This window comes from Delphinus delphis, chromosome 13 (assembly GCF_949987515.2).
Source record: "Delphinus delphis chromosome 13, mDelDel1.2, whole genome shotgun sequence".
In the NCBI taxonomy this organism is placed as follows: domain Eukaryota; kingdom Metazoa; phylum Chordata; class Mammalia; order Artiodactyla; family Delphinidae; genus Delphinus; species Delphinus delphis.
Genome location: NC_082695.1, coordinates 47,064,044 through 47,087,181, shown reverse-complemented (window position 1 = coordinate 47,087,181; position 23,138 = coordinate 47,064,044). Strand labels below are relative to the sequence as shown.

At 41.5% G+C, this 23,138-nt stretch overlaps 1 protein-coding gene across 2 annotated transcripts in view; it reads left to right on the top strand.

The window, feature by feature from the left end:
• The window catches only part of GAREM1 (GRB2 associated regulator of MAPK1 subtype 1), a 204,968-nt gene that overhangs the window by 65,950 nt on the left and 115,880 nt on the right, over window positions 1-23,138 (top strand). For both annotated transcript variants that reach the window (XM_060028857.1, XM_060028856.1), the window contains exon 2: window positions 1,680-1,820. In XM_060028857.1, coding sequence (XP_059884840.1) covers window positions 1,680-1,820 — 141 coding nt within the window. The remainder of the gene's footprint in view (window positions 1-1,679; window positions 1,821-23,138) is intronic.

Here is a 23,138-nt window from a genome sequence, read left to right as displayed (position 1 = left end):
TTATTTGTAGACTATTTCATGACGGCCATTCTGATTGGTGTGAGGTGATACTTCATTGTAGTTTTGATTTGCATTTCTCTAATAATTAGTGATGTTGAGCATCTTTTCATGTGCCTGTTGACCATCTGTACGTCTTCTTTGGAGAAATGTCTGTTTTGATCTTTTGCCCATTTTTTTATTGGGTTGTTTGTTTTTTTGATGTTGAGCTATGTGAGCTGTTTGTATATTTTTGAAATTAATCCTTTGTCAGTCACATTTTTTATGAATATTTTTTCTTATTCTGTAGGTTGTCTTTTCCTTTTCTTTATGGCTTCCTTTGCTGTGTAAAAGCTTTTTTTTTTTTTTTGGCCGTACGTGGGCCTCTCACTGCTGTGGCCTCTCCCGTTGTGGAGCACAGGCTCCGGATGCGCAGGCTCAGCGGCCATGGCTTACGGGCCCAGCCGCTCCGCGGCATGTGGGATCTTCCCGGACCGGGGCGCAAACCCCTGTCCCCTGCATCGGCAGGCAGACTCTCAACCACCGCGCCACCAGGGAAACCCTGTGTAAAAGCTTTTGAGTTTGATTAGGTCCTATTTGTTTATTTTTGCTTTCATTTCCATTAGTCTAGGAAACGGATCCAAAATAATATTGCTGCAATTTATGTCAAAGGTATTCTGCCTATGTTTTTCTCTAGGAGTTTTAGAGTATACGGTCTTACGTTTAGGTCTCTAATCCATTTTGAGTTTGTTTTCATATATGGTGTTAGAGAATGTTCTAATTTTATTCTTTTACATGTAGCTGTCCAGTTTTCCCAGCAACACTTGTTGTAGAGACTGTCTTTTCTGTATTGTATATTCTTGCCTCCTTTGTTGTAGATTAATTGACCATAAGTGCATGGGTTTATTTCTGGGCTTTCTGTTCTGTTCCATTGATCTATGTGTCCGTTTTTGTACCAGTACGATACTAAAACATATAAAATTTGAAAGGAGATACAGGCATTTAATCTCAAGTACTGTTTCAACAGAGAGATAAATTTATTATATATTTTTGGTAGGTATGTTGTAGTGATTAAGAGCATAAGCTTTGGGGGAATTCCCTGGCAGTCCAGTGGTTGGGACTCTGCACTTTCACTGCTGAGGACCCGGGTTCCATCCCTGGTTGGGGAACTAGGATCCCGCAAGCCGCACGGCATGACCAAAAAAGAACATAGCTTTGGAATCTTTTTGACATAGTCCTGAATCTGCACTTTTCTGCTTATTAAATCTGTGAGCTTAGACTACACTTAACATTCTGAACCTTAATTTTTCTTACCTGTAAAGAAGGAACAATACCTACCTCATAATGTTACTGTATTACATTGAAATAATACATGCAAAGCATTTAATTAGTGTCCGATTTACTGTTGGCACTTAATAAATGTTTGTTTTATTATCATTGAAATACAATCATTAAGATAGAATGAGGTATTTGAAAATCTCTTTGCACATAAGTGGGAAACATTTTTATGGAACCCTGTGTAGAGTTGTCAACTTGGTATGAAATGCCTTTTTTTATTGGTAACTCAAAAGTGAACTTTTTCTCATCTTGGGATGAACTATCAACTTCTCCATTGGTGAAGTTTTAACTAACAAAATTTTATTGCAGAGAATGGAGTAAACAGACGCTAATTCTAAGTTTCTCATATAAAATTTATTTTCTAGGAGAATGCATAGAAGGGCTGCGGGAAAATGACTACCTTCTGATTCACTCGTGCCGTCAGTGGACCACCATCACTGCCCATAGCTTGGAGGAGGGGCACTATGTCATTGGGCCAAAGATAGAGATTCCGGTACATTATGCAGGTAAAGCTCCTTTCAAGAGACAAGAAACGGCTAATGAAGGGTACTTGAATATGCTAATTTTCTCCTCCACAGTGAGAAAATAGGAATTGTCTATAAACTAGAGGGTATAATGACTTAGAAAAAGATGAATGAAACACTTTGGTTATTTTATCAGTGAAAGCTCAGATTCATTTTGTCATAGGCATTTCTAATTAATGCATGTAGTTAAGCATGAATTCTTAAGCACAGATTCTTATTAGATATTTATAAAATGAAAATGGTACAAACACAAAGATCATCTCTGGAATGACAGTCCATATGCGTAACCAGCCTCTGAACACCAGTATCTCTGAATAAACCTGAGCACGATTTGTGAATGACTTTGATGTCATGGTTTCACAAGATACCATTTCACAAACAAGCATTGTGGTCTGGTTTTAAAAGTATTGGATTGAAAGGTCAGATACCTGAACATGTCCCTCTTTGCAAGGAAGCGTTTAGAATACAGGCAGCAGAGGTGACCTCACTGCTTAGTTGAATCAGGATAATAACTACTTTCTTGCCTCAGTTGGAACTCCATTCAGTGTAACAATGTCATTTAACTAATTTTTATTAAGGGCTTTCTAAATACCAGCACTGTTCTAGGAGTTTATGATACATCTAGTAGCTTAAATCCACTTTCAATAGTGGCGGCTTACAAATGCAGTTTTTAGAAAACGTTCTGTATATATATTTCCTATACTTTCTTCTGGTGCTTATAGTTCATTATGTGAAGGATCTTGACTTTTTCTCTACTATTGTTAATTTTTCAAAAGTCTCTAGCAGGACACTGTAATTGATTAGCTATAAATTGTATAGCCCTAGACTGCCGTCATGTTTTTGAGTGACTCCTCTACATTGCCCAGAGAGTTGTCTGTTTGGAAAAGAGACCTTGCTATATCCCCACTGTCTAGAACAGCAGCAAATGGTGTGTGTTCAGTAAATATTTTTTGGATGAATGAATGGTTTGGTCCCCCTTTTATTCCTAGGAGTCTTCATTGCTAGATATGACCTAGAGATCACTAAATTTCTCAAAATCCTTCTTATTCCAGAAAAATTATAAGAAAGAATTTCTCTTGCCTGAAACCCTGTCCTGGAATTCTCTTGCCCAGATGTAGGAGTAGACTTCATAGAAAAAGGAGGAACATATAGCTACAGAAAGTATCATGACTGTGAGATTGGGAGCCAGGCCAAAGGGGCAGAGAATGAGACAGACCCTCCACCTGCCCAGTCTCTCCTGCCAGTGGTCCCACAACAGGTGAGATCCATGCTAGTTTTAGCAGAACCAAAATTCTGTCCCTTGTGGAAAACCGAGAAGGAAGGTGTAAGATTGTGATTCACATATATGATTTTACCTAATCTGCTGTGTTCTTCTTTTAGTAGATTGAGTTTTAGTCTTTCCCCCAAATCCATTGCTCCATGACATCGTTCGTCCCACATGCATGCTGTCATTTGATCAGTTACTCAGATCTCTTTAGAGACTCCGTATGCCACCAGTCTCTTTGACTTATTGCTCAGAGCCCTCACAGGGGCTGGTTCTAGTCCACTTCTCCAAACTTACCTCTTCTACTCTGAAGAGTGAGCCTTCCACTCTAGCTAGATTAGTCACCTCACTGTGTCCTGGATATCCTGAGTACTTTTCCACTTACACCATTCCCCGGGCGGCGTTGCCTTCCTTGGCCATGCTTTTATCAGAGCCTGTCATTGCATCAGGAGGGGGCAAGTACCCCCGACTCTCCCCATGTGGTCTTCGATGTACTTACCGTGTATCACATTCATTTAGCACATCCTCGGGCTTCGTTCAGTTACCTTTTCCTACAGGCACACACATCTTCACTTGTCAGCTGCACTGTACACTCCTTAACAAGTGAGACCAATTCTAAAAACCTTTGTGAGTCCTTAGGATCTATACACAAAAGATACAGTTCCTTATGGCTGCAGATGCTTCACCTAGGGATCTCAAACTTGGCTGTACATTGGAATCACCTGGGAAGCTTTCAAAATGGCTGATGCCCAGTTCCTATGTCCAGGGTTCTGGTAATTGGTTTTGAGTGTGGGCTGAGCATTAGGATTTTAATAGCTCCTCTTGTATGTAGTTAAATTATGCAGCCAAGGCTGGGAATCCTTTGTTCTGGAATGGGCATTCACAGTGTCAGATGATCAGATTTCCCTAAATACCTGCAAATATTTGCAAATGTTTTATTGTTCTGAACATTTTTTAAAATAGACTTTCACCTTCCACTGGGATAAAAGATATGGTATGTTCAACAGCTTACCCTTTATCTGCAGGGAAATGATAGTACACTTAATTGGGAGACCCCAGGGCGTGTATTGCAAATGATACTATTTTTTTTAAAGTGAAATTGAGGTCCCAAGACTAAAAGGAAACATGAACACTAAGACTGTACCACTTTACATGAAAAGAAAGAAAATATATTAAAGGAAGAAAAACTTGAAATAGAACTATCTTGGTTCAAGCTGCTATAACAAAATACCATAGACTGGATAGATCATAAACAAAAGAAATTTATTTCTTGAGAAGTCCAAGATCAAGGTGCCAGTAGATCCGGTGTCTGGTGAGAGCTCAATTTTCTGGTTTGCAGATGGTCATTTTCTTGCTGTGTCCTCACAAGTTAGAGAGAGAGAACAATCATCCTTCTCAAGTCTGTTCTTATAAGGGCACTAATCTCATTCATGAGGACTCCACCCTCATGACCTAATTATTTCCTGAAGGCCGCACCTCCAAATTCCATTACATTGAATTACTCTGATTTTGGGAGGATGTAAACATTCAGTCCATAACAAGTAACCAATGGTTTATGAGACATTTGATAAGATTATTTCAAAGAGCATCCTAGGGGATATTTTATTTCAAAGAATTTATTATCAAGTCCAGCCTTTGGAAGAGAGTATAAAGTAAATTGTGGAGACTAAAAATATCATATATGTCTCTGGTTTATTAGTGTTTTAATTTTAATTCGTAGAAGAAACCCTTATTCATGCATGTTGTACTAATTTGTTGTAATTTCATATAGGTTAAGAGTCATCACTCATTCTTTGAGGAAAATTAATAAATAATAATTAAATATGTTTAACATAGTAATAAAATCTACCAGCTTTGTAATCAGCCTAGTTGGATTCCTGGTTCTGCCACTTACTGTCTGTATTTGGGCAAGTTACTAAACCTCTCTGAATCTTAGTTTCCTCATCTGTTAAGTGGGGATAACTATAGTGCCTTTCTCTTCAGCTAGTTGTGAAGATTAAAAGAGGTAATGCAAGTGAAGCACCTTTCTGAGCGCTTACTAATTCCAAGTGCTCCATAGTGTTAATAGTGGTGATTATGGTAGTGATAGCAGTAAAATGTTTCTAAAGATTTAACTGTTTATTTTGAAGTACAGATTACAAGTTGAATTACTTTTCTGCTTCTTAAAGCAGGCTGAATACTGATACCCCTCAATGTTGTTTTGGCTGCTGGGTTTTTTTGTTGTTGTTTTAAACTTTTTACTTTGAGGCTGCAATCGTATGATATATTCCTTTATACTATTTACCCATTTTTACCATCATTTGCCATGTTTGTTGTATTCTTTTCCTCCATCTCTTTCTCTGCGCGCGCGCGCGCGCACACACACACACACGCGCGCGCACACACACACACACACACCCATATTATTTATTTATCCCGAATCATTGGAGAGCAGACAGCACACATCCCCCTTAGACTTCATTATGTATTTCCTAAGAACAGGGATATCCTCTTATGTAACCACAGTACTGTTAGCAAATTCAGGACATTTAATACTTTAATCTGCGGTCCATGTTCCAGTTTTGTCAGTTGTCCCAATAATATTTTTTCGCTCTAGGACAGCACCTAGTCTGGGACCCCTTATTGTATTTCCCTATCATGTCTCTTTAGTCTCCTTTAATCTGGGATAGTTCCTTATCCTTCCCCTTATCCTTCCTTCCTGATGTGTTTTATGACTTTTTTTTTTTTTTTTTTTTTTGGCTGCGTTGGGTCTTCGTTGCTGTGCGCGGGCTTTTTCTAGTTGCTGAGTGGGGGCTACTCTTTGTCGTGGTGCGTGGGCTTCTCATTGCGGTGGCTTCTCTTGTGGAGCACAGGCTCTAAGCACATGGGCTTCAGTAGTTGTGGCACATGGGCTCAGTGGTTGTGGCTCGCGGGCTCTAGAGCTCATACTCAGTAGTTGTGGCACATGGGTTTAGTTGCTCTGCAGCATGTGGGATCTTCCGGACCAGGGCTCGAACCCGTGTCCCCTGCATTGGCAGACTGATTCTTAACCACTGCGCCACCAGAGAAGTCCCTATGATATTTTTGAAGAATATAGGCAAGTTGTTTTATAGACTAGCCCTCAATTTGGGTTCCCCAGGCTGTTCATGATTAGATTGAGATTATGCACTTCGGTCTGGTTGTGTCCTCCTCAGGGAATCACATCTAGAGACACGGGATGTCCCTTTGTCCCTTATTGGTGACATTGATTTTGATCACTCGGTTAAGGTGTTGTCTGATTTCTCTGCTGTATAATTACCATGCTTTGTGTTACTGGGAAATTTGAAAGAAGGTTCTTTGAGATTCTGTAGGTATCTTATTCCTTCTCTAACTCTCCCCTTTTGTTGAGCAGCTATTGATGTTTCCTGTCTGATTCAATTTTTACTCTGAAGGTGGCAAAACAGTGCATTTCTAACTTAACTCCATCATCCCTTCTTATATGTGTTGTCATTCTACTGTAAGGAAGAGCTGTTCCTTCTGTCCCATTGTTCAGTTAGTTACCTTTTATTATCAGCATGAAATTATGGATTCTTACTTCAGGAAGGGGGTCAAAATATCTTCCTGTCCTTGTTTATTTTGATGCTCAAATTGTCTCATATTTTGCCATTTGGGTACAAGCTGGCCCATCTGTCTTTATGACATGCCCCCTTTTCCTTATTTTCTGTTACAGGTAGCAACCATTCTTCTCAGTTAGTGTACCATTTTCATCAGGGCTACTGCACTGTCCTATTCCAGGCAACGCTCCTTACTTTATGGTCTCTGTAAATGGTGTCCCTTGGAGTTGTGCAGTGCACAGCCAAGGCAGTTGTACACAGCTCTATTCACATATATTCTGGAAAGTTGTGAAACTCAGCATTTTTAGAAAATTACAGAGTGCCTTTCCCATATTTTTTATCAGAGATTTTCATGAAATTCCTCATGTGAAAAGAAATAATTTCATAAAATTTTCAGAAAAGAGAAATATGACTTGAAGTCCCTTATCAGAATTATACTCTGATGTGGTGGTAATAAGAGTCGCCTTACTCTGAATTCTGAAATTATTAGATGTGCTTTGAGAAAAAAAATAAAGACTTCCCTTATTCTGACAAAGTAAGTTTTTTATTTGGGATAAAAGGAATTTTCTTGGTTTAACAAACAGTTGATTCCGAGAGAGAGAATGTGTTCAGTCAGCATCAGCATCACATATTTTGCTAACAGCAGGGAAACCGCTCAAGAAAAATTGGCATAGTGTTTAGAAAAATGATTGCAGCTTTCAGACAACTTTTAGTCAAAAGGTATCAGAGATCAGTTTAATCTAAACTCTAACTTCTTGTTGCTACCGAAAGGGCAAAGATTTCCTAAGGAATGTACAACACAGAATGTGGAATTTTTCTGCATTCTGTGTACTCAGACCATCTAAATTCCTGCCTGGCACTCCATCAGACACTGCTAACTCACCCTGCACGCTTCCTGACTTGTTCAACCAAAAAAAAAAAAAAAAAAAAATCTATTTTTAAGAATTAGAAAAGGGAACCTAGTGCAACTTAATTATAGCCAACAGTTTGTAAAGATGAATGATTTCCATTTTACAGTTCACATTTCTATTCATCAAATTCCTTGTGTCTCTGCAGCTCAGAGTGGTCAAGCTCGCGCATATTGCTTACACTAAAGCATGTGTCTCGGGGTTTACGCTGAGCCCTTCTAGAGCCTTAAACCTAATGTGGTATTCACAATTTGACATTTTGTCCTTTAAAACTAGTATAAACTTCAGGCTGCACAAAAAGCTGGATACGCTGTTGCCTCTGGAATTTTATTTGCCCTTTTAAGCTCCAAGTTTCCAACCTATAAAATGAAGTTTTACCTTAGAAAATGTCGTGAAGATTTTCTGAGATCTGACTTGTGTAAATGACTCAGCACGGTCCCTGTCACGAGATGAGTACTAAATAATGTTACCTCCTCGTTATCAACTCTGTCGTGAAAACCAGAAAAAGCTCTCTCTAGAGACACAGCTCTGAGAAATCAAATGAATCAGAATGGGAGGTGTCTGTACCCGTGATCCACCACTTGGGGAAGTAGTGGAATTCCGACTGGGTTTATGAAAATATAAATCATTTGACGGCGTGCTTGGTGTCATCATCACCGAACAGATTGCTCCTTGAATATAAGCATCTGAGATAAACTCCAGCCACGTTTGGCTTCTATTTTTAAATTCTCATCCTCCTGCAAATCTGGTGAATCTTTAACAAGCTAAAATGATCTCCGTACTGCCCTCCTAGCTACAGTACGTACAGAAATAGGTAACAGTGGAGCCCAGGGTTGGTTAGAATTGCTTATGAAATCTGCAAGGCCCTTCTCAGCAAGCACCTGCATTTATATCAGCAGTACCTGTTTTTAAAAATGTAGGATGTGCAGTGTCTGTCTCTCGGGCAAAATTATCGTAATGTGGTATTCTAACATAACCTTGAATTGTAATTACTGAACAAAGGGAAGTGTTGAAACAAGCTAATTTTATTCTCCTGGGTTGTGAGTTTAATTAGTGTGAATCATCTGTTTACAAAAGTGACTACTTTTGTAGAACATCTTGTGTACTTTCTCTGTTACATGGGATAAAGCTTATGTGATAAAATGGAAAGTAACCAAATGGTCTTTTAAAAAGTCCTCAGGACCAATGTAGTATGCCAAGGGACATTATCCCAACCAGTTTTGCCAGTAATAAATATTAGCTATCTAAGAAACAACCATTTTTCATAATTGAATCTTTAAGTCACAGATTGCAATAACTCAGATTTATGTAGTGTTTAGTGTTCTCTTGTTAACTCAGCATTTTACTTGTATTTCTTCATGTAGCTTTGACAACAAACCCATGAGGCGGGTTCTATTATTATCTGCCTTTGTGCACAAGTGCAAACCGAGGTTCAAAGATGTTAAGGATCTTGTAATGTTACACAGTAATAGGTGTGATTTGAACCCAGGATATGCGGCTCCAGAACCTGATTTCCTCACCACAATTCTCTGGAAAGTGCTAGAACGCACTTCGCACAAGGAAGATATTCTGACCATCACAGAGAAGAGAGATCTGTTAGAATTTGCTAGTAAATTGAGTAAAGCTTTTGCTTTTCTTTCCTTACACGCACAGCTCCCCACTTGTAATCTGACTCTAGGGGAAAACTAAGGAAACATATATTTCTCTTGACCTTTTCCAGATTCATAAGTCATCTGCGTACAGGTGACATTCCCATTTCTAAGTAAATTACAGGAAGGAGCAAAGACAGAAGAGCTTCCAGGAGAGCCTGTGGGAGATCGAGAGGATGCTGTGGGAACCTGGGGGCCTTCCTATCCAAGTCTGGAGGCCGGGGGAGAAGGTCTTTTAAGTGCGACTTAGGAAGTTGGTGATATTCAAAAGGACAGACTCGGTGAATAAATGACAGGAAAATTAGACTTCACCAGGGGATTAAAAATGAGTGGAAGGTGAGACAGCAACACAGATCAACTATGTGTGCCAGTGTAGTAAAGAAAAGTAAGTAAAGAAGTTGGTGATATTCAAAAGGACAGACTCGGTGAATAAATGGCAGGAAAATTAGACTTCACCAGGGGATTAAAAATGAGTGGAGGGCTTCCCTGGTGGCGCAGTGGTTGAGAGTCCGCCTGCCAATGCAGGGGACACGGGTTCGTGCCCTGGTCCGGGAAGATCCCACATGCCGCGGAGTGGCTGGGCCCGTGAGCCATGGCCGCTGAGCCTGCGCGTCCGGAGCCTGTGCTCCACAATGGGAGAGGCCACAACAGTGAGAGGCCCGTGTACCGCAAAAAAAAAAAAAGAGTGGAAGGTGAGACAGCAACACAGATCAACTATGTGTGCCAGTGTAGTAAAGAAAAGCTAAGGGTGACGACATAGGAGTGAAAGGCTTCTAATATTCATTTTTTAAGAATAATGGAGTCGGAAGCATCTTTCTCAGCTGGGGGGATGACTCAGAAGAGAAAAGGGGGAACTAATTAAGTAATGTAATAGCCTGGTATCTGGGAAATTGTCTCTGCCCTTGTTTTCCACCAGAGACGTTGTTACCCTCTCCCTCTCTACTTCTTTGTTTCATGATGTATTTGGTGTAGCTACTGTAACATAGTGTTTGTGGTCAGAGGTCAGGTGAATTGTATCTGTCACATTTGGATATTCACCCAGACGTTTAAACTCAAAACAAGGGTAAAGAACTTATGTAAGCATCTGCCTTTGATGGAAGAATGACTGGAGGACTGTCGCCAGCCTTCGGTATAGTTTTCTAGTTTCACTTCTAAATGCTTAAGAATAATACCCCAAGGAAATTTGAATATGAATGATATTCATGAGGAGATGATTCTAGGGAATTATCTTGATTTTGTTAAGTATTGTTAGGTATGATAGTAGTATTACAGTTTTGAAGGAAAACATCCTTATTTTTTAGAGACATACTGAATTACTTAGGGGAGGGGAATATGATTATCATTTATAAAATACTTCAAAAACAAACAGATCAACATAGACAAATATTGGGTGAGCTGTTAAAGTTGTTCAGTCTAGGTGACGGGTAGATGGTACAGTATTCATTTTCTGTGTGTTTTGAAAAATTTTGTAATAAGGAAAAAAATGGACTCTCTGACAGCAACCAACAGCAAAGTTAATTGTCGTGTATAACTCTTCAGTGGTATTCTTACCAAAACGACTTCTGCCTCAATCCTTGAATCCTACTTGTAGTCTTAGTAAGTTGTTCTGTTCCAGTGTCAAGTGTGGAAATAGCCCAGTGAAAGGTGAACTCAGAAAGAAATGATTCTGTTTTCACCACATGGTGCTACCATCCCAGTTTAGCAGCTACCTGTGGAGACTTGATTGCTCCCAGCCTGGCCGGTTCCCAGGGGCTTACCCAGTTGGTGGTAGTGATTTAAGTATAAAGGAGGAAGGAGGTGTGTGTGTGTATGATTTGGAAAGAAAGGAAATTCTTTTTTATTAGTTTCTTCTTAAAATAAGAGCTTTATGGGAGAAATGGAAAGGGGGAATATGAGTAAATACAGGGAAGGTTATTTGGTGTCACACTGTGGCTTTTCTTTTTTTTTAAACATTTAAAAAATTTTATGTATGTATGTATGACTGTGTTGGGTCTTCGTTGCTCCACTCAGGCTTTCTCTAGTTGCGGCGAGCCGGGGCTACTCTTCGTTGCGGTGCGCAGGCTTATTGCAGTGGCTTCTCTTGTTGTGGATCATGGGCTCTAGGCGCGCGGGCTTCAGTAGTTGCGGCACGTGGGCTCTAGAGCACAGGCTCAGTAGTTCTGGCACACGGGCATAGTTGCCTCACGGCATGTGGGATCTTCCTGGACCAGGGCTCGAACCCGTGTCCCTGCCTTGGCAGGCGGATTCTTAACCACTGCGCCTCTGTGGCTTTTCTTGATCTATAAATGCTGGTAAAACAACGTTTATAAAAATTTGAGAATCCGTCGATTGCTGTTTTCACATTTTGGCCTGTTTACTCTCAGAATCCTTGAAAATCACACACTGCATCTACAACAGAAACTCTAGGATCCAAAACATAAAACAAAAAACTCTGGTACAAAAACAGGGATGGTGTTTGGGGTTCAAAACTCGAAGGCTGCTGTTTTCTAATTTTTTTTTCTACTTCTCTGTCAGTACTGAATGGAAAGTTGGTACTTGAAAGGGATACCTCCAACTTTAGTCTGATTTAACCTATGAGATAAATGTGATTAACATCAGGTGGAAAATTTGAACAAGCTGCCTGTAACCACACTGTTAATGGGGTGTTTAAAACATGGGTGGGGATGGGTTCGTCTCACTTCGTAATTTGATTTCCGTGTTGGATTTGTACCTCCGAGAGGTGATGTGACCTTTTAAAAAGTTCCCTTTCAGCTTTTAGGGATTGCTTTTTTTTTTTTTTTCTTTGCGGAAAACAGACTTCTGTGTTTCAAAACTGATCTCAATGCCGGTAAATCTTCCTGAAGTCACTTCCCTCCGTTTCTTAGAATTGGAATCGCTTACCTTTATGACTCACCCTCCAGGGCAGTCGTGTGCTGGTCTTCTGTTAAACCGCTTACCCAGCTGGGTAGTTGTCAGGAGGACTTGTCCACAGGAAAACGACAGACCACGTGTACCATGCGAACTTTTGTGACATTTAGGGCAAGAGCATAGATGATTCAGAACTCGCATGTGTGCTTTTCCGGAAGGTATACATTACCAAGGCCTCCAACCTGTTAGGACTGGTTTACAGAACATCATGGGGTTTGTCCCTAAGAGTGAGTCAAGCCAGTGAGTGAGCGTGAGACCAGCAAGAAACACAAAGCTTTTATCTTCTAGACGTTAAAAATCGTTGTAGGTAAATGAAATGCAGGGGGCGCATCAGTGTTTGAAATAGTCCATGTCTCCCCTCATGTCATTTGCATCCCATGAGCTTCATACTCAGTGGCAGCTGTGTCTTCGCATACAGCCCTTCACACCATTTCATCACCCCAGCTTCCTTACTTGTAGTAATGAAGCCAGTCACCCAGGGAGGGAATTTCAGCCCTCCATCACCTCATGCCCTTTCCTTTTTGCCCCTGTAAGTAATTGTGTGCCAAGTCTTGCTGATGCCATCCCCACTGTCCCTGCCAAAGCTGTTCCCCCTTTCCAACCTGCTTTCACTGCGTCTCTGAAGACCCGAGTGCCTCCTTCCCAGCCCCCATCAGTCAGGTTATTTTTTCTCAACTAGAGCTGTTACTTTACCACTGGCCGGGACGTGTCAGAGGCGTCCTCCAGGTGGGTGCAGACTGTCGTCTAATCAGGGCCCTTCTGAGACCTGACATCCATTCAACTATGAGAGCATGCTCTCCGGTACACACCTCTCAGGGCGCCAGCCCCACTGGCCTGTTCGTTGTTCCCCAGATGGGCCCCACCCGCCTTGCCTCACTCTGTGCTGCTTCTAGTCCTTGGATGGCTCGCACATCAGTCACCCCCCAGCTGTGAGACCCTACCTCATACACCACCTCCCCTCAAGAAGCTTTTCTCAATTTTCCACAACGTGTGTATAGATAAGGTCCTTCCTGTTTGGAATCCCTATAATACTTTGTGCTCAAGAGTGCTTATGTCTTGCTTTTATTCTCCTCCCTACTAAAGGCTCCTTGAGGACAGTCCTGTCTCTCACAGAATCTAGAACAGGCTTGGATAGTTTAAGAGCTCACTAAATATTTTTGAGCGAACTGAACCTGAGTCATCTTTAAAGAATGAACATTTTTTTCAGTCGGTTTACAAAGATGCCTGAGAATGCCTGGAGAACAGTCTGGTTTCCTTTTCCCTTGAAGCAGGCAAGTGTAGCTCTAAGCCCCTCCATGGATAGTAAGAGAAATGATCATGATGCTCTGATAGAAGTGCAAACTGTTGAATAAGGAGAGAGCAGTTCTGTCTGGGAGTGGGAGGTGAGGGTCCTCAGGTGACCATAGCAGGAAAGGGAGTCTAGACCAAGTGCCAGATTAAGGAAAGGTTTGGATTATGGGCAATAGTGAAAGATAATTTAAATGGTTAGTGGGTTAGAGGGGGAAGGATTATTTAGGAAATGAGTTTCGAAACCCAGCTTGGAACAAATGTAAAGAGATTCAAATTCTAGGATGAATTATGGGAACAGTAATCTCTGTGTCTTGTGGGCATCCCTCCTAATCTGTGTCTCAAAAAGATTACAGGAGGCCACCACCTCCCACACTGATCCAGAATGGACGATGAGAAATCAGAGAAACCGGATAGGAAGTTGTTGAAATAACCTGATGAAAGATAATGAAGACCTGACCTAGGCTGGGGGAAGTGCTGATGAGGTAAAAGTTGATATCTAGATGCAGGGGACAAGGAAAAAGGAGAGAAAGGTAATTCTGAGAATTTTTTTTTTTTTTTTGGTCCAGTTTTTAAGGAAACAGACTTTTGTTTTTAACCTCCCAGGCATAGGCCTTAGCTCGTGGACTCTTTTTCCTAATGGCTTTCATTTATTTCTGCCATTTTCTTTTTTGCTAAAACATTCTTTGCCCTTAAAATAAATGTTGTCAACAAAATAAATGTCAAGTTCTTCCTAGAAAGAAGTAGAGTAGGAAAGTGAAGATTCAGATTTCTTTTAAAATGCTTTTGTGATCTTGTTGGGACACTCAGGGCCTTCCAGTAGAAGTTTCACATCTTCTCAGGTACTTAGACTTCTTGATTGGCAAGAATGTGCTTATCCTTTTAGTTCTTGAGCCTGCCAGGTACATCAGAGATAGGAGTTCCACAGAAAAAGTGTGTTTGGAGTAAGGCGTCAGGTGATAGGAGGGGAAAAAAATATATACAAAAATCTCAAGGACTAAAAGATTGATACCATAAAAATTTAACAGTTTTGCCTATATCTGGCATTTACTTATTTCCTACATCCAGTAGGAATTCTTTGTTCTATGTGTCAAACTAGGAAAGTTTGATGAACTGAATGAAATAGTCCAGTCGTATGTTTTCAGTGCTTATGATAAAGACATTCCTCTGTGAAGAAGAACATGTGTGTTTTGTAGGTTGACTCGTTAAGATCAAAACATCTGTTATGGAGTCTGTCACAGTTCTTAATAACTCTGTTACTTTCTTTAAGAAAAATAATGTTTGTTTTCTATAACATAGACCAGTGGTTTTCAACCAAGTTTGAGCAAGCAAGTTGGTCAACCAAGTTGAGCGTCTGTACCCACCTCCCCTTCCCCAGCACATTTGGCAATATCGAGAGACGTTTTTGGCTGTTCCAACGAGGGATGGGGGGCTATTGTGACCCGGTGAGTAGAAACCAAGGATGCTGCTGACCATCCCATAATGCCCAGGACAGCCGCCACTACAGAGATGTCGGTGGTGCCGAGATGGAGAATCCCAGATAACAATAATAATGTTATTATTATGCTGTGTTATCAAAAAATATTTTATGCTGTGTTATCAAACAATCTCATTTTGCACAGAGGCTGCCAGGCAGACATTGTCTAGAAAAAAGTATCAGAGTTGATTTCTAAAACATAACAAGCTGTTGCCCAGACTGAAAAAAACATGTTAAACAGTTTGTGAACAGACATCACATTCTGCACACACTGCCTGAGACTGACAGCAACCATGTGTGTCATGGCAGAAAAATTCAGGGGGCAGCAAAGGAGCAATCCCCTTTCGTTGCAAAGCTTTGTTTATCCTCCAGGACTACCCTGGCCCCTTCCTTCTCCCTTTATCTTCTCCCTTTATATATATATTAAAAAAAAAAAAAAGGTGGGGCTTCCCTGGTGGCGCAGTGGTTGAGAGTCCGCCTGCCGATGCAGGGGACACGGGTTCGTGCCCCGGTCCGGCAAGATCCCACATGCCGCGGAGCGGCTGGGCCCGTGAGCCATGGCCGCTGAGCCTGCGCGTCCGGAGCCTGTGCTCCGAAACGGGAGAGGCCACAACAGTGAGAGGCCCACGTACCGCAAAAAGAAAAAAAAAAAAAGGTGTATCTATCCGTAAATGCCTAGAATAAACAGATTTTAAAAAACAACATTATAAAACCTGGTTTCCCTACTTCAGATTGTAGTATGTATCTACATAAAATATGGTTCTTCAGATGCTGTTGAAATTGAGAATTTTACGTGTTGTATCTGTGTGGGTCAAGATCTGCCCCCCACCGCCCCCCAATAGAAGTGTAGCATCATTTCTCTTTTATTGTTCTATCTTCTCCTTTCCCATTTTCACAAAGTTCAGGTAACTGAATAGGGAGTCCAAATCCAGCAAGGAGAGGCTGCCTTGAAGCAGTGCTGCTGTGGGTCTGCGGATCTATTCAGACGTTGATTGAATAATGGAACACACTGGAGACGCTGGGCAGTGGGCACAGAGGGTGGAGGGAGGAGTGCAGCGGAGGGAGTGGTAGCACATAGGACCCACAACAGTGAGTAGCCGGGAGCACCTACTGAGTGGGGGCCAGGCCTGTATCACACAGAGCCATGATTTCATTTCATGGTGGCAACTGTCCCCTTCCAGATGAAGAACCCAAGGCTTTGGGATCTTAGCCAAGGTCCTACCGTCAACAGGTAGGAGAAGTCAAGATTGAAACCCAGAGCCATGCAACCGCGAAGCCTACCCACTCCGCCTGCAGCCTCCCTGCCTGCCACGGGGGCCAGATCCCAAAGTTCTGATGGACCTTCTGGGTTTGGGTTGCACCTTGTCAGCATGAGCTCACTCCCATGATTTTATATTTGGGTTTTAGAGATAACCCTTTGGTAGCAGGTGGGGACAGCCCTTGGTGACTAGCGTAAGTAAGGCGGAAGCAGCAAATAATACAGCCCATTGCTCCCAGGGCTGCTCTCGAGTCTCTCAGGGGCAGGCCGGGTGAATCATGAAGAGAAGGTTATTATCTCAAGGGTGAGGAAGCATTTCGATTGGGGCTGTAATTATTCGGTCTGTTTTTCCACCTTTCCTTTACCTGGCGCCCTCCTGTCAGCCAGTATGCGCTGGCTGGTAATATTCTTCTGCTCATCTAGCAGGCAAAGCTCACAAATTCGAGGACATTTTGTTCCTCCTCCCTGCGGAAAGGCCTTCTTTGTGTTCCCAAGGTGTAAATGAGCTGGGCAAAGAGCAGTCCTTTGGAGCAACAACCCCATGTCTGGATTAACAGGGCAGATGAGTAGGGAAACGTAAAAAATAAAGGCACTTAAACTGAACTACAGAATTCCTGGCATAGATCACTTCACTTCACCTTGGCCCCGCTCTCCTGAACACACACATATATGCACAGTGTTTCATAGCGAGTGTGTCTTTTTTGTGAGGTAGTGGAAGGAAGATGAGGTGATGCATTTTACCTGTTGCAGGAACCATTAGGAGACTATATTCTCTTTGATGTTTGGTTCTGGTGGGTTTCTATGTGACGACTGTAGAGCATCTTGCTGTGTAGAGAGATGATGTCACTAGTGCTGCTGGTGTCCAGTCATCTCCGTCTGCTGTCTTCATGCTTGACCAGCTGGGCACTCTAGACCTTGAATGACATTGAGGTGGGAGGAGCCACCTTGGGTCAGCTCTGTGGTTCCCGCCAGACTCAAGGTCATTGCCTCCTGCCTTATGGCAAAAACCAACAACAGTATAGAGTTAGGAACACGATGAGGGTTCCTACTTTCACCTCTTCTCCTCTGTGGCTGTCTCAGTCCATTCGGGTCACTATAACAAAGTATCACACACTGGGTGGCTTATAAGCAGCAGAAATTTACTTCTCACAGTTGTGGAAATGGAAAAGTCCAAGGTCATCATGCTAGCTTGGTTGGGTTCTGGGGAAGCCCGCTTCTGGGTTGCAGGCAGCTGACTTCTTGCTGTGTCCACTCATGGTGGAAGGGGCTAAAGACCTCTGTGGGGTCTGTCTTATGAGAGCACTAATCTCATTCATGATGGTCCCCCTTCCATGACCTAAGCGCCTCCCAGACGCCCCACCTCCTAATGCCATCACACAGGCTTAGGATTTCAACGTATAAGTTGGGGAGGGGAGACACATTCAGTCCATAGCAGTGGCCTAACAACTTGAATTTTTCTCCCCAACTAGAGTTCGTACTCTACCAAAATGACAATGTAGAGAGGAAGTTCATTGATCTGGCTCAGCTTCTTAGGGGCTATGTGATCGTTTCTGTATGTTGCCTAACTTTTCTGTGCCTCAATTTCATCACTCATAAGATGGGGAAAATAATAGCTATATATACTTGTTTCGAGGCTGAAATGAGCTTAGAACTGATGCTTAGAAGAGCATCTGGCATATCCGAAGTGCTGTATAAATGTTCTGTGCTGCTGTTACTGTGTGGTTGATGTAGTAAGACAAAAAAGGAAATGAGATTTCAAGCATTGGAAAGGAAGAGAAAAATACCATGATTGTCTTACAAAATCCCAGTAAACCAACTGAACCAAAGATTATGATTAATATCAGAATTTAGTGGTCAGATGCAAGGTTAGGTTATAAAATCAATAATGTTCTCTAATACACTAGAAATAACCAAGTGGAAAATGTAAGTTTTACACAGTAGTACAGAGCGGCATCCAGAACACATTCTTGTTTCCCTTGTAAAGACCTTCACTTGATCTGAATGAAGATAGATAAGCCTTGAGATGTCAGCATATCTATTATTCCACAAGACAAGTGTTTCTTTGTTGGCATGTGAAAACATGTTAAATGTTCTGTATAGATTTGTTTTAATACTTAAAAGGGTCCTCCTACCTTTACATGGAGGATCTTATTTACAGATTTCCTCCAGAAATCTATTTTGGGATATCCTGAAGAGTTCATACCATACTTTTAATTCAGTCAGTTGTCTGAACATGATGAGGTGTGATGAGACAGTTTTCTTAAGATCATCGTCCAGATTTTTTTTTCAACTAAGTACATGCAAACCCCCTGTTAGCAAGTAAGGTTCCTGGAAGTCAGGTTCCTGGCAATCTGTGTGTGGCTGCACAGCGGCGATTATGGTAGTTCTTGCTCTGGAGTGGCCATATGAAGTCTTGACAAAAATCTACTGATCACTGTACAGACAAAGTAGGTATAAATTGGTTTGAAGAGCCAGGTATGTGCCATTGTCTTTTTAAGTCTCTTCACTATTGGAATCATTTCCAAATCACTGGATCTAACTTCCAACCATTGGCTTTAATCAAATGATTCCAGTTTGACTGCCTGTAGGGTGGGCGGGATATCTAGCGTGATATTGCTTTAGCTACGTGAGACCTAATTCAAGGAAGAGATCACTCCAGCTGGCAGCTTTTGAATGGTTTCGGTTTCTCAAGTGATTCTTGACTCAGTTTAATTGATCTGAATGAGTAAGATGCAAAGTCCCCCAAACTCAGATGAACCTGTGATAAAACCCACACAGCTTAGGATTTAGAATTGCATTTAGAATTGCTCTTTCAGGTGTGCAGACGCTGAGGCAGCTGTGTGGGGTGGAATGGGTCTTAGACTTGGAGTCAGAAGTTGTAGATTCTGGTGTTTGCCTCTGCAATTTACATTATCAGCTCTGTAACCTCAAAAAGTGCCTTTATTCTTTCTCCGTTCCCAAGTTTTTAAAATAAGAATGTTTGTGAATATTAAATACATTGACTATAGAAGCTTTGTAAACTATAATGAACTATCCCTTTGCAAAGCATTACTTTTAGTAGATCAAAATATTCCTGGTTCTCCATATACTTAGTACCTTCTTTAAGAACAAGTGAGTGTCTTTTGTGCTTAGAATAAATGGTACCTGATCTTCAAGCCATTCTGAATCCTCTCACCTTAAACCCGACTGTTGGAAGCACTTCTTGTAAGTTTCATAGCACTTTATTGAAACCATGTCTGGCACTTGCGTATACGTGGCCTTTACTTGTATCTGCTACTTTATTTTAGCTCTTAAAAATGACATTGCAGTTATTTAATTATTTAATGCATTATTTATCTTTGCACTCTTCACAGTACCTTGAAGTGTGCCAGGTACGTAGAGATGCTTAAATGGTTGAACGGTTGGAGCTATAGTGTTTTGCTTGAATCTAAGGAAGGGTCTATCATAAGATGAGTACTTGATTGTTATTATCAGTCTGGTTTAAGCTAGAGGTAAAACAGTATCGTATGGGCACATGCTATCAAGGAGGATATTACTTGCAGGGAAGGTGGAGAGTTAAGTCATGGAACCAAGAACACATAAACTTGCATCTAGAAAACCAACCTGCAAATTAAAGGAAGCACTCTAATTGTACAGAGCAGGAAATGGCGTGATAAGTAATGACTGAACACAATGTACAACATTGACCAACTGCCCAGAAAAGGAATTGATGACCATGTGATCTCACTTTACCTTCAGCCGAGCATCACCTTTCTAACATCTACTTGAATGTTCCTTATGCCTTTGAAGACCACGCTCAAAACATTTGATAAGAAATATGTAGCGTGAACCCTGGGTTCATATTCCTCAGTGGCAGCTGAAGCATTTCACATCAGGGAACTCAACCCAACCTTATCACCATTGTTGATGAAAGCTGCTGAAATCACACACTAGATTTTAAGCATCAAAGCTCCCAAACAGTGTATTGGCAAAAGGAATTCTGTTAACTACATTCTTCATCAGTAAGAACTCTAGGTTTGCATAGTTTATTTGGGGTGGATATCAATGTGTTCATTTTGCCAGAAATTCTTATCTGTAGTTTTCTAAGGCCGTGAAGTCTAATGTGTGAAAATAATTGAACCTCCCATGACCAGACACCACTGATGGTAAATCTGGTTCACTTTAAAGCAAATGATGGAAAATCACCAGGTTCATATATCTCTGAAGGTTGAAAAACCAGTCAGGACAGCACATAGTGACTGACCTAGTGATCTTCTCATGGAAAGACTGGTGGGCAGCTAGAGCACATCGTGTGACAGCTGTTCTATTTTGGCATCTTCTCCCAGATGCCTTATTTTCAGGTGGCTTTGCTTGTAAGGATATGCCCTGAAGAGCAGAGAAATGCACTTGTTTTCACTGTTTCTTATCAGTCTTCTTGGGAAAATGTGCAGGAAGAGAAAATAGAGATTTTTTTTTCTTTTGTAATTTGACCAAACCAAAAAATCATACCAAGTAAGTTGTTATCCTAAGTCCTCTTTATGTTGTATACCATTTTCCACTTGTTTCTGAGAGTGAAAGTGAGTGAGGGCCACGGGTGCCTGTGTGTTCTGTTGCTCCCTGGAGAACTCAGTCAGGGACACTAGGAAGCAGTGTATCCAGCAGGAAGCACCCATTGTCGTCCCCTCTAATTCGTCGCCTAAAAAAGGACATGTTGCTTTGGACTTGAGTTCTGCACAGTCTTGTTTACTGCATCCCAGAATTCCGTTTATAACTGTGTCTGTTCCATGGTGGTAGAAAGAAATCCCCTCTCCCCCACCCCCACCCCGCAAATGGAAGCTAGTTTTTACCTAAGTGGATAATATTTCCTTTTATTAAAACGTGGCCAGAAAGAGTTCTGTTTTGACATTATAAACGAGAGTTAGGATTATCTACCAGGTGGATACGGCAATTGTGTGTGTCCCCTCCAGCTAGGCTATTTGACTATTCAGTTTTTCATTCTCCAGTTAAAAATTAAAATTCAGATATTTATCTACTGTATATAGAGAGATAGCATTAATGCTTTTAAATCTTTCTACTATATACAAGACTAGGGAGAGTGATTCATACAGAAAAGCTTTATCAAACATGTTCCTTCTGATAACTTCGAGGATAACTTCTATAGAAGGGAAGTTGGCATCAGAACAGGGAGAGTCAGGGGTGAGGGTGAGAGGAGAGAGCTGTAGCCAAATGAAGCTGCTTGGAAGCTGCGGTGTCTGGGTCCCTCCATTAAAAAAAACCTATACAGTACCCAGTTTTCTACAATAAAACCCTACGTCCTGTTCTCGTCTCTCAAAGTCTTTAGGGACTGCCTTTTCTGTGTTACAGTTCCAACCTCTTGCCCCATTTCCTAGTAGAGCGAACCCCAAGCCAAACCCAGTGGCCATTCAGCTGACTGGGCCAGTTTAACCAGTATTCCCAGCTCTGTTGACATTGCAGCACCACACTAGAGAGCTTTTGTGTTGTTCCTTCCGTGGTGGTGAGACAGAAGACAGGTGTGGAAGCTTCACAGGGTGGAACTTGCCCCTCTGATGACTCACTGGGTGCCACTCTTTGGGTGTATATTGTCAATACCCCCTTGCTAGGAGGTTGTCTGACCTCAGGGGTGTAGCTTCTGGGGCTTTGCTCATAAGGTTGCATGTTTAACCCGCTGGAAACATTCCAAGTGGGTAATTGCTCTCCACCTTCTAAAATCAATGGATTGGGTGTGTCTGTTTCCTAGGCTGACTGTTCTATGTTAAATTTCTCAGAAGTAAGAACGAGATTTGTTTTGTCAAAGGGTAGTGTGTGTCACATGGAGATGTTGGGTTTTGATTTAGAAGAAGGACTGTGCTTCTTTTATGAGTGTGCTTGTGATTCTGATAACTTAAAGAGTGGTTTAGGTGTAAAGATACAACTTGTCTTATTAGTACATAATAATTTCATAGACAATAAATGTTGTTCCTTGTGTCTGTTGTGTTATTAGGTATGTGTATTTATGTACAGGCATACGTCATTTTATTGCACTTTGCAGATAGTGCATTTTTTACAAATTGAAGGTCTGTGGCAACCTTGTGTTGAGCAAGTCTGTCAACACCATTTTTCCAGCAGCATCCTTTTTAAATTAAGGTATGTACATTGTTTTTTTAGACAATGCTAATGCACCCTTAATAGGTTACAGTATAGTGGAAAAGTAACTTTTATATGCACTGGGAAAACAAAAAATGTGTGTGACTCTCTTCGTTGTGATAGTTGCTTTATGGCAGTGGTCTGATATCTCTGAGGTATGTCTGTGTCTATAGGCCCCTGAGTGTGTGTGTGTGTGTTTACACACACACACACAGGAATGTGTGGAAAAAATGGTTACCAAAATGTCAGTGTTGGCTATCTCCAGGTGATTTTAACTGATTTAAAAAACAAACCAACCCAAGGGCTTCCCTGGTGGCACAGTGGTTAAGAATCCGCCTGCCAATGCAGGAGACATGGGTTCGAGTCCTGGCCCAGGAAGATTCCACATGCCGCGGAGCAGCTAAGCCCGTGTGCCACAACTACTGAAGCCCGCGTGGCTAGAGCCCGTGCTCTGCAGCAAGAGAAGCCACCACAATGAGAAGCCTGCGCACCACAATAAAGAGTAGCCCCTGCTCACCGCGACTAAAGAGAGCCCACGCGCAGCAACAAAGACCCAATACAGCCAAAAATAAATAAATTTTTTAAAATAAATAAAAAACAAACAAACCCTAGGTGTAAACTATTACATTTAGGCTGGATAAACAACAAGGTCCTACTGTATAGCACAGGGAACTATATCCAATCTCTGGGGATAAACCTTATGGAAAAGATTATTTTTTAAAAAAATGTCTCTGTGTATAACTGAGTCACTGTGCTGTACAGCAGAGATTGGCACAGCATGGTAAATCAATTATACCTCAAAAAAACAAATAAGCAACCGAAACCCCACCTTGAACCCTGTTTTTCCATCTAGCA